At 38.4% G+C, this 12,590-nt stretch overlaps 1 protein-coding gene across 2 annotated transcripts in view; it reads left to right on the top strand.

Moving 5' to 3' along the window:
* Positions 1-12,590, top strand: part of CADM2 (cell adhesion molecule 2) — a 729,321-nt gene that overhangs the window by 435,383 nt on the left and 281,348 nt on the right. For both annotated transcript variants that reach the window (XM_073617014.1, XM_073617013.1), the window contains exon 6: positions 6,617-6,707. In XM_073617014.1, coding sequence (XP_073473115.1) covers positions 6,617-6,707 — 91 coding nt within the window. The remainder of the gene's footprint in view (positions 1-6,616; positions 6,708-12,590) is intronic.

The raw sequence follows: 12,590 nt of genomic DNA, 5'->3' as shown, positions 1-12,590 counted from the left end.
AAATGAAACGCTATGGCAGGAGACCAGGAGGACCCCACTGCTGACACAGAGACATAAAAAAGCAAGACTACAGTTTGCCAAAATGCACTTGAGTAAGCCAAAATCCTTCTGGGAAAATGTCTTGTGGACAGATGAGACCAAGATAGAGCTTTTTGGTAAAGCACATCATTCTACTGTTTACCAAAAACGGAATGAGGCCTACAAAGAAAAGAACACAGTACCTACAGTGAAATATGGTGGAGGTTCTATTATGTTTTGGGGTTGTTTTGCTGCCTCTGGCACTGGGTGCCTTGAATGTGTGCAAGGCATCATGAAATCTGAGGATTACCAAAGGATTTTGGGTCGCACTGTAGAGCCCAGTGTCAGAAAGCTGGGTTTTGCGTCCGAGATCTTGGGTCTTCCAGCAGGACAATGACCCCAAACATACGTTTAAAAGCACCCAGAAATGGATGGCAACAAAGCGCTGGAGAGTTCTAAAGTGGCCAGCAAGGAGTCCAGATCTAAATTCCATTGAACACCTGTGGAGAGATCTTAAAATTGCTGTTGGGAAAAGGTGCCCTTCCAATAAGAGAGACCTGGAACGGTTTGCAAAGGAAGAGTGGTCCAAAATTCCGGGTGAAAGGTGTAAGAAGCTTATTGATGGTTATAGGAAGCAACTGATTTCAGTTATTTTTTCCAAAGGGTGTGCAACCAAATATTAATCCAAAGGTGCCAAGAATTTTCACCAGCCCATTTTTGGAGTTTTGTGTGACATTATGTCCAATTTGCTTTTTTTCCTCCCTTGTTTTGTTTTATTCCAATACACACAAAGGGAATAAACATGTGTATAGCAAAACATGTGTTACTGCAATACTTTTCTGTGAGAAATACTTGATTTTTTGGAAAAATTTCGGCCATGACTGTATATATGTATAGAAATGGGTTCTCCTCATTTCAGCCTACTATGGGTAAGCTCCAGTTCCACTCTTCGGACCCTCTCTCGTCTCCCGTTAAATGTTAAGGCTCCAGCTATATAAGCTTACTTTTTTACCTCTGAATCCACTTCCAATTGCCTTTTGTGTTTCTTCAGTACATCTTTCTCTGCAGGAGCCTCAGCCAACAAACTGAAGTGTAGGTCAAAAGATTAAACATTTCTGATGCAAAAGGTACTCTCAGACAGCACACCCGATTGGAAGAGAAAGAGGAAGTATGGTGTGGGTAATAGCATGGTTAAAGTCCCATCCTTGTCATGCAGCAGCCAATCAGAGTGTTACAGCATCCAGTTGCCTAGCAACAAGATGCTCTGCACACCATTCTACTGGCTGCACCCTCTCTCTGTCCAGTCAGAGGAGCTCCAGCTATGTGGTCAAATGCTGAGGGTGTGGAAACATTCAAGAGGCTGGAATCAAGCATCCCCATTGTCTAGTAGAGGAATGCCGCACCTCAGTGCCAATCAGAGGTGAACTGGGAGCCACATCAGACCCTGAAGGGGGACTTTCTGAACACATGGATGACGTGATACCCCACCTGCTCTGATCACCAATGTAGCCCAGCACCTGGGGCACCCACCATATAGATTACTACGAACACAGGGGACTTTTTACACAGGAGAACCTGAACAGGCAAGGGTGCTTCTTCAAAATGGTTTCAGAGAGAATGAAGTAAAAAAGAGCACTAGGGTTAGTAAATAGCTTTATTTTATTTTTTAGTTAGGTATTGTCCTAAGGAGAAGTCAGAAGGATGGAGCTGACCCAGGCAAGTCCTGAATTTCCTTAAAAGTATTTGCACAATACAGTGCAGCTAAACAACAAAGCTTGGTTTAGAACACAACCAAGCCTGTGATTGAACAATTAAGGAGCGGCACAACACTAAGATCATCCAAGTGCAATGCAGTAATACCTGATTAGCATACAATTCTTGTCTCTCCCTCTGCCATGCTATGAAAGGTATTGTAGGAGGCTTATATCAAAATAGATGTGAGTTTTGGCATTTGTATTTAAAACATACCTAACAATTGCTTAACAAACGTATGCTTCAAAAAACATTATATGTAAGAATTTTTTTTTAAATGATGCCTGATTAATAACTGGCCCTCCTCCCCATAGCAGTTTTACTTCTATAGGGTGGCTCTCCTGGGCAGAATCACATATATCTATATCTATATATATATATATATCTATATATATATATATATATATAGATATATATATATGTGAATCTGCACTTCTGCCTGCAGGGCGTGCGTGCAGCAAGAAGCCCATCTGCAGGTGCCAGGCACTCAATGTTCTCTGGCACCCACTGATCGTCGCTAATACAGACAGAAATGAGATCTGCATATGTAAACAAGACAAATATCAGTTCTGACAGGGGAAAAGGGATGGATTTTGTGTTCCTGCAAAGCAGGGACTATAATCCATCTCTTCCCTTAGTGAAAACAACACATACAGTACACAAAAACACTGGCTAGTCACACAGTTAACCCTTTGATTACCCTAGACATTTAACCCCTTCCCAGCCAGTGTCATTAATAAAGTGGCAGTGGATACTTTTAGCACCGATCACTGTATTAGTGTCACTGGTTCCTGCAAAGTGTCAGTTAGTGTCCGATTGTCCGCTGCAATATCGCAGTCCTGCTAGAAGTTGCTGATCACTGCCATTACTAGTATAGATGAATAAAAATGCCATACATATATTCCATGGTTTGTAGGCACTGTAACATTTGCATAAACCAATCAATGTACACTTATTGGTATTTTTTTTTACCAAAAATATGTAGCAGAATACATATTGGCCTACATTTATGAAGGAAATATATATTTAACTTTTTTTTGTGGATATGTTTTATAGTAGAAAGTCTTTTTTTGTTTTTAGCGCAAAAAATAGTACCAATAAAAGAAAGCTCTATTTGTGGGAAAAAATTACATACATTTTATTTTGGTACAGTGTCGCACAACTGTATCAACTGTATAACTGTAACGCGGTGCCGTATTGCAAAAAATGGCCTGGTCATGAAGGGGGGTATATTTTCTGGAGGTCAAGTGGTTAATATCTCTATTGCATTCAATTTTAATTCTTTCTTTCACCTTTTTAGGGTTTATTTAATACTCAACTTTGCTGTGCTTCTGGCTACACTTACTTTTAGAAATCTGGTTCGTTCAAATCAAAACCGGAATGTAATTACTGGAAATAAGTAGTCTGCCACAGTACTATTCTCATAAACATCAGCAGAGAATAATCGGTGCAACTATTTTTCTTTCTAGCCACATGAAATATGAATCAAATACAAGTGAAAGTAGGTCCTAAACATTGTCATGTGATGCATCAAAGTTTTTGTGTTTTATTTCTTTGGCTGAAAAGGGGAACTTAGACTTTAATGACATGTTCAGCTTTTGGCACTGTGTTTCAGTGCACTTCTGTTGCCATGGATAAGTTGTCAATGACAGCTGCTTTCACAATGAAATACTAAAAACCGGTAACATTGGTTACTAGATTTTGATCGCTCTCAGTGGATGGGAGTCAGAAGACAAAGCAGTGTTTTCTAAGCACTGAAGTACTATTCTGTCTCAAAATTCTGACTAGCAACAAAACCGTGAAAGACAGACTTCCACATTCCCTATCTCTCTAGTTAATAATTTAAATGTGTAGATTAAAATGAAAAGAAAGCATTCCAGTAGAAATTCTCCTATTGCTGAAATACTAAAATAGTCCTGACTATAAAAGGCATAGCCCAGCACAGTGTTGTGTTGTTATGTGTTGCTTGTTATGTGTCATTTATGAATGAGATTCTGAAGAAGGTTGTAGCTGCAGGAGGAAATCCATTCAAATGGATTGCAGAGTGCCACAGCTTTTGCTCTCCTGCCAGCTGTATGTTTCTTTACAAATTATTTATATTGTTAACTGATAGTCAAGGGTTTTATGTAGCCAGGTCATGGTACCTTACCAACCACTCAGTGTCTGCCACCCCTCTCTGCCAATCCCTCCGCAGGCTCTCAATCACCCAACAAATAAAATTCAGAATACTAACAACAACATATAAAGTCATCGACAACTCTGCCCCAAACTTGTCTCAATATATCACCGAAACATTCATCTCCACTCTTCCCAAGACCTCCTGCTCTCTTGCTCCTTGTCTCCTCTTCCCATGCTTGCCTCCAAGATGTCTTCAGAGCATCTCCCACCCTCTGGAAATTCCTACCTTTTGTCCGGCTAGCTCTTACTCTTTCCACCTTTAGGCAATCCTTGAAAACTCATCTCTTTAGGCAATCCTATCCCATCTCCACCTAACTACTGCACTTTTAATTCTTGGATAAGCTCATCCCTGTTACCTTTTACACCACTTGACCCTTCCTATTAGATTGTAAGCTCTAACGATGAGGGCCCTCCTAACCCTCTTGTATTGAATTGTATTGTAACTGTACTGTCTCCTTTAAAATTGTAAAGTGCTGCATAGACTGTTGACGCTATATAAATCCTGAATAATGATAATAAAAATAATATCTGTAGTTGGCAGTGATTAAAGTATAACTAAAGTCAAAACTTTGTTTAAGTTTTGAAAAGAGTGGAGAGGTATAAGAACACTTGTTGTTATTGCTACCGCTGCCCCTGGTTAGGATATTCATCCTCTCTATATGTCCTGTTTACCAATATCATTAAAAGTGAAAGTAAAGGAAAATCCCAAATTTTGGTTAGCCCCAAGAAAAGTAATAGAGGGATAATCTTACAATGGGGACACTAGTTATGGTCACCTGGGGGGCACAAGGGATTCCCTTAATTTGAAGGGATTTCCGCTCACTTCCTGTTTTGACTATGGGACAGGACGTCCAGATAAATCTTACAAGTGGAACAAAAAAAACTGACACTGCTTGTAATCCTCCATAAGTCTATCAAAAATAGAGGATAGAGTAGGGAAAGATCAGCAACCCTAATGGTTACTCCCTGTGTTCACTCTGGGCAGATTAATCCTCTCTTTTGTCCAAGTAACCATTGTCACTGGAACTGAAAATGATGGGAAAACGAAAAATTGGATTTGTCACTGGAAGAGGAGTTGAAGGCAAGCTTTTCATTGGAGACACTTGATAACTGTTTAAGAGAGGATTTCCTTTCTCATATAGAGATTTTTCCCAATTACTGATGTGTCTGGGGGAAGGAAGAGAAGGAGAATTTCTCCAATGAGACACTGACGGCAGCAAAAAAACCTTCCCTAGTGTATCCAAAACTAAAACATTTTTGGTTTTATATACACCATAATCACAAACATCTGAACCTTTTTTGTAATGTTGACAATGTTTCATCACTAATCTGCATGGTTGTTGTTTGACAATGACCCAGTTCTGGAATTCATTGAAGGTTGATCTGTTTTATTAGCAAAGGATCGTGCAGGCTTCTTGTTAAATCTTGGAAACAATTGATCCCTAAAAAAATAATTGTGTTGTCTTGGGCAAACTCAAAAGTGTTTTAAAAGGCCAGAAGAAATACAGTCACTTGATAATGATAGCAAAGTCTATAACAACTATTATCAAGGACACATTTACCAACCTTGTAATAGACATGTGCGCCCTCAATAAATTTGTTTTGTTCCATTTTGTTCCATTTCGTATTAGCCGTTAATTCGTATTTCATAATTTGTGTCCGAAATTCAATATGAATTCATACGAAATATGAATTTTCGATATGATGAATTTATCATTATGAGGGGCTCCCACCATCCCTGTGCCGTGCTGACTTCCTGGGTTTTTAACTTTTAGGTTTGTTAACTTTTCGTAACAATTACGCAGTTTCATTATAATGAATTTATCATTATGAGGGGCTCCCATCATCCCTGTGCTGTGCTGACTTCCTGGGGTTTTTAACTTCAACGAATAATCGTAATTAACGAACATTCTTATTTTGTCTGATTCTGAATCTCCCATCGACTACCAGTACCAGTCTCCCACTCCCATATTAAAAAAGGTAATTTTCCCAACCCTCACTCAGCAGCAGAAGAAAACCTCTGATCAACAAAACATCAGTCACGTTTCCGTTGTAACGGAATTTGGATACGAAATTCGTAAACGAAACTTCGTATTTCGTACAAAATTCGGAAGCATAGCAATTCGTATTTCGGATCCTCCCAAATGTACGAATTTACAGAAATCTGTACGAATTTTCGATTTGTACGAAACTAATCGCACATGTCTACCTTGTAATAAGGGCAGTCAGCAAGGCACTCTCACACCTTAATTTAGGATATCCTGTATTGATTTATAGTTGATACATGGAAAAGCACAGCAATCATGATATTTTAGGGGAGTAGTCACCTTTATTCAGGGATTCTATTTTGAACTGCAAGTGTACCTTGTTACAGATGTGCCAGAGAAGACTTATTTTTCTATATCAACCACTGTGTCCCATCCAAAAATCAATTAAAAGTTTTAAATAGATTTCACCTTTAATATTTTCTGCACATAATACTCCACCTGCTGGAAAGAACCTTTATCAGGGACCTGCAAGCTCCAGACATTCTAAATATCAGATTCCATACACACATCCACTTAGGCACTTAACGAAAATGTCCTCTTGAATATTTCTTTTTTTTTTCTCAAAGCATGTAAAGTCAGACTCTAAATCCTAAAGCTGTGTATTTTTTTCTCATTTCCAGATACACCTAGCGTCAAGATCATACCCTCAATTTCTCTTCCACAAGAAGGACAGCGACTGCTTTTGACGTGTGAATCTAAAGGAAAGCCACTGTAAGTGTTTTATTTGTATTGTGTGCTCAGTCCAACCCCCTTCTTCAATAAGAACACTGTGCAGTTAATTTACTAAAGGAATAGAGAATGTTAATTTTGTTTAGTAAATACGGTACAGCAGGGAGTGTGAAATTCACCCAACACTCATCAGTGGTTAATCATTCCCTGTGTTTTAAAACACATGCACCAAGAATATACACATACAGTGGATATTTGTTAAATGTCACATTTTACTGCTTTACAAATATGCCCCAGAGACTCTAATAATTCTTTGCACCATATGGTATTGCGTAGTAGTTAAAAATGCTGCAGTGCTTCTGTTGCATTGTTTACTTATTGCAATAGGTATGACCAATCACAAAAATCTCATAGGGGTTGGTTTACTAAAGGCAAATAGGATGTTCGCTTTTCTAGGGAACTCTCCCCAGAGCTTGGTAAATGTGGCACAATATCACTTTGCAAAGGATACCCAATCAGTGACAAGAAAAATAAAAAAACATTTTTTCTTGACTTGACTGGATAATAGAAGTAAAAAAAAAACAAAAAAAAAAAAACGAACCCCTTTACAACACCTATTCACAGCTGCCTTGTCCACGTGTCAAACTTAAACAACATTTTGGTTGATGTCATCCTTTATATGTATGTAAATCCTAAATCTTTGTTAGCATGTTGATAATGCTGTTGCTAATTGCCAGGCAGTGGCTTTGTGTTACTGAAGGAACTTGAGGAAAGTTGCTGTAGCAATAGATTCAAACATTCAAAAATTTGCCTAAAGGGTAACTGCACCTTTGTGGAGGAAAAAACAGCAAATAAAAATGAAATATAAATAAAATAATATAGCATCCTTTTCAATCTCCAGTGCTGTAAGTTTCTCTACAATTCAATGCAATATGGCAACCTGGCAACATTCCACAGTTGGTGTGCGGAACACCCTTCAGAAATGTCATGTCCTACTTGTTTGATTGGCTCACTGATTTTCCCAAAAAGTCTGCACTAAGATACAAATCAGATTTTAGGCATCCTCTCCAGCAACCATTTAATTTTTGGTGAGATATCTCTAAAACATTAATCATATCTAAAGAGATTTATGCACTACAATTTTTTCCTTCAGAGCAACAAAGGGTAGGAATCTGCAACAATGTTTGTTAAACTTCTTGCAATGTACATTGATCAAACAGAGGGAAGTGTTTTTCTTTACAAAAGTGGAGTTACTCTTTAAAATGCACCTGTGCCCAGATTATAGACATTAAAGTATTTACAAATGCTTAACAGGCACTAAAAGAGCCTTACAATGGACAATCTCTGACTTTCTAGGTGCATGTATTTGTATTTTGAAGTGATTTATTCTCCAATTGATTTCTAGCAGCTTACACACACTTGTGTGCTTTCATTGGAAGACTAGCAGGCCACCAAGATTCTTCCTTCATAGAAAGTAAAAGGAAAAGAAGCTTAGATTTTTGTGCCTCTGTTATAAAGATTAAAGTGTTTGTAAACCTTTTTTTATATATAAATAACAAACATGTCTTTACTTAACTGTTCCGTGCAATCCTTTTGCACAGAAGAGAAAACCAGAAACACTCTTTTTCTCCACATAACAATAGCAGTTTCAACTATGCTGATGCCTTTTACGAACAGTTGCCCTATTTCAGAATTAATAACAGGTAAAAGTTTCAAATAAAATTTACCAATGAACTGAAGAGTTGTTATCTCATCCCTTCCAATTCCAAATGTCAAGTTTTACTAAGGCTACATAATTATTTGGACAGTTCTACAAAATAATAGTAAGAATTGGGAAATTAAACCCTGCCTGTCATCGTCTTACACGGCTTTACAAACTGTGTGTAATTGCTCTTCCTTCAGGATGTATTTAGAGGCAATTCACAAAATGTTGACATTCCACTTATTTTGAAATATTAATGCAACTTTTTCGTAATTATGTTCAGCCTCCAAGGCTTAACATCTGATTAAAAGAAAATTTAAAAGGTTGGTCCCAATTGATATATGTTTTAACACAGATTTAAAATAATTAGATTTTGACTGCGCACATGGAATACAAAATAAGTAACAGAATAGACTAGATCACAGTTTGAGGTAGCCGAGGAATACACAAGGTTCCCTGTAACTTCAGTAGCATTGATAATGATTAAGCACATGATTAAGTGTGAAACGCATCTACGTGACTAAATATCCGGTGTCCTGGTATATCCTGGTGATTTTCAATAAAGGCACGTTTTTGGAACCTTTGGATATGCAGCCATTTCTTCTTTTTTCTTCAGTAGCATGCCTGAAAAATAAAATGTATTCTGACAGTTTAAAAAAAATAAATGCCTGTGTTCTGGCATTGGTACTTGCCCAGATTCTTCCTTAAAATCACAATTTCTCTTTTTGTGACAAACTTGTGCTGAGGCAAGTACTGTTATAATTATCATTGTTCTTTCTGTTTAGAAACAGAATTATTTTTCTTTCTTGCATTCCACAATACAAATTGCTAGATTTACACATGGTAGTGTTAAAATAAATACTAATCTGTATCTAAAGCTAAAACTTTCTTGTAAGTTTTTCTTTCAATCTTTTTTATTGAACAAGGTATAAAGTCATTACAAACATTTACAATGTAATATACATCCATTTATCCAGAGAAGAAATACTGCTTATCTTGTATCAATTCCATCACTCTTTAAGTATACGCCTATGTATTATGTGTGATTTATTTGTTATTTTAATAGGTAAAACAATCTGTGTCTTAGGATTTGCATGATCTCTCAGTATGGTCGCATCCTCCAAGCTGATGCCTTATCTATATGTGTTCACTGCTTTCCTTTTCATTACACCAAGTTTAATGGATTTAATGGTTGTGTATACAGTATATAATAACTTTTGTGCTTTAGTAACCTTTGTACCTTTGGTTATAGTACAGCACAGTAACTTAACATAAAAGTAAAAAGAATTAGAATAGATAACAGAATAGAAAGAAATCATAAATAAAAAATAGAAATCAGTCAGATTACTTATCTTGTCCAGTTAGAACCACATTCTCAAGGTGAATGGATTATACAGTGTTCAATTGCCTTGAGTACCATTCATTCCATGGCATCCATAACTTGGATACCATTTCATACTTCCCCGGTGTTGTTGAGTGTAATACTTCATAAGTGCCGTGTGTGTGGGTGGTGGCTAAAACTTCTGATATAGACGGATCCTCTGTGTCTTTCCAGTTTCTGAGAATTATTAGTCTGGTTACAAGCATTATATGGGACAATACTGTCCTATGAGAGGGTGGAGTAGATTCTAGGTCTAGTGAGAGTATAGCCATTGCTGGTTTTAATGAGTGGTTCAGTCGTGTGATATTTTGTATAATGTGTTCTATCTGGGCCCATAATGGTTTGATTTTAGGACAGTTCCAGAGAATATGATTTTCTTGTAAGTTTTGAATGGTGTTGAAATGTTAAAATCCCTGTCATGCTTTTATTGGTGTCTGTGTTTCCACTGCAGAGGGTCAGCTTCTCTATTTGTCATGATGTCCATTATGAGAAGAATTTGTGGCAGACCCAAAATTTCCTCACCGGCTCTCCTGGCCCCTTCCTCCTGTCGAGTGCCCCCACATAAAGCAGCTTGCTATGGGTACACTCGAGCCAATTCAGACACGGGTCCATGTAGACATGGGGCCTTGGTTCGGCCCCGCCCCTCTCTTTCTCCTGATTGGCTAACTGACTTTGATTGACAGCAGCAGGGGCCAAAGGTGCCGCTGCTCTGTCTCAATTAGAATGGGAAGCCTGGAATGCTGAGGCACTCGTGCACATTGCTGGAGGAAGATCGGGCTCAGGTAAGTATTAGGGGGTTGAGTGGAGCTGCTACACACAGAAGGTTTTTTATCTTAATGCATAGAATGCATAAAAAAACCTTCTGACTTTACAACCACTTTAAATTGATTTCTTCTCATTTTATGTTTTGTCAAGGAGTCTTTTCATGAGATACGAGGTGGTATCAAAATGTTTTGAGACTAGTTTTGTAACACACCCACAGATGGCAGCACAAGGCTTCACGCACAGTCACAGGAAGCACCAACCTTCATAAGTCAGTGTGCCAACAGACAACATCCTGCGTACATCGGGAGCTGTGCAACTGGTGCTATTCTGACCACGTGCATTACCACCTCTGCTATTTCATCATGGGCAGCAAGTTAGAACAAAGAGAAAACATGAAATTCTGCATAAAAACTGGGCAAATCTGATATGTTTGACACAATTTGGCAACTTTACAGCAATGCTGCAATGAGTTGAAGTTCCAGCTCAAATGTCGCTGTTGTGACACCATTGTGGAGATCTAGCATGAATAGCTGAAGGTGCTAGACATATTTCGAAAAGAAGACTTCCAGGCACATTCCAGAAGTGGCAGGAACACTGGGAGTGCTGTATTGTTTTGTAAGGGGACTATTTTGAAGGTGATAGTGTGTACTTTCTTGTAAACAGAGCTAGTCTCAAAACTTTTTGATACCACCTCGTAAATATGGATGTCATTGCTGACCACTCTCTAAAGATGCTAGTTGTTTGGCTGTCATGCTGATCTTAATAGTGCCAGTACTGTGGCCCCATTGACAATGCTTCCCTGACAAAGTGACAGTTGGAGAGCTGCCATAGTGTACAGATAAAGTTTATATCATACACATGTCAAAGCAAAGTGAGAGAGTCTCTTCAAAGCCCATATCCCATACTCCCTTTCCTCATGCTTCCTTACTTCTGTTGCTGTTCTTCTGTTAATCCTTTATAAGCTCTGTTTTAGGTGATGTCGGGGTTACTCAAAGTTGATGACACTATAAACCTCCTCACATGACAATGTTCAGGACTAGTTATTACCTGCTAGGCCTGAACACTGCTTCATGGAAGTAGGTTAGAAACCCCCCCCCATTCTCAGAACTTGATGCTCTAATTAGTCAAGACAACATAATAGGGAATAGCAGGTGGTGGGGTTTGGCTAAGATAAGGAAAGTTAAGAAAGGCACACAGGGGAAGGTGTCTGACTAAAAAGTGCCGGAGCTTAACAAACTAAAGATAGTGATAGATGATAAATGATAGACCAAGCTGCCCCTAAGTGCTCCCTGCTGCTTGATCCTTAAGCTGCTGTCAGGTGCCCTTCCAAGCATGTGTCCTTTCTCTACAACCAAGTGTCATAGTAATAAACTGGCGGCACACTGATGAACTCACAAACATTTAAAATCAGTTTAATCCAAGGACTCAGATATACAGCATGGTAACCTGACTGTCATCCACCTACTTTATTGCATTTTGTCCGAAGAAAGAGCCTAATCATAATTAGGCCTTTCTTTGGATGAAGTACGCTGGAGTGGATGGATGACAAGTGGGATGCTGTGCTATCTGAGTCATTGGGTTAAATTGCTTTAAACTTTTGTGACGTTATCAGTGTGTGGCCCATTTATTCTTCAAAGTCAGAGCTTGGTCACACCATAATACAGTGAGGACGGAAAGTATTCAGACCCCCTTAAATTTTTCACTCTTTGTTATATTGCAGCCATTTGCTAAAATCATTTAAGTTCATTTTTTTCCTCATTAATGTACACATAGCACCCCATATTGACAGAAAAACACAGAATGGTTGACATTTTTGCAGATTTATTAAAAAAGAAAAACTGAAATATCACATGGTCCTACGTATTCAGACCCTTTGCTCAGTATTTAGTAGAAACACCCTTTGGATCTAATACAGCCATGAGTCTTTTTGGGAAAGATGCAAAAAGTTTTTCACACCTGGAATTGGGGATCCTCTGCCATTCCTCCTTGCAGATCCTCTCCAATTCTGTCAGGTTGGATGGTAAACCATTTTTAGGTCTCTCCAGAGATGCTCAATTGAGTTTAAGTCAGGGCTCTG

This window comes from Aquarana catesbeiana, linkage group LG02, assembly GCF_042186555.1.
Source record: "Aquarana catesbeiana isolate 2022-GZ linkage group LG02, ASM4218655v1, whole genome shotgun sequence".
In the NCBI taxonomy this organism is placed as follows: domain Eukaryota; kingdom Metazoa; phylum Chordata; class Amphibia; order Anura; family Ranidae; genus Aquarana; species Aquarana catesbeiana.
The sequence above is the reverse complement of the archived record's forward strand: the minus strand, read 5'-3'. Positions and strand labels throughout refer to the sequence as shown.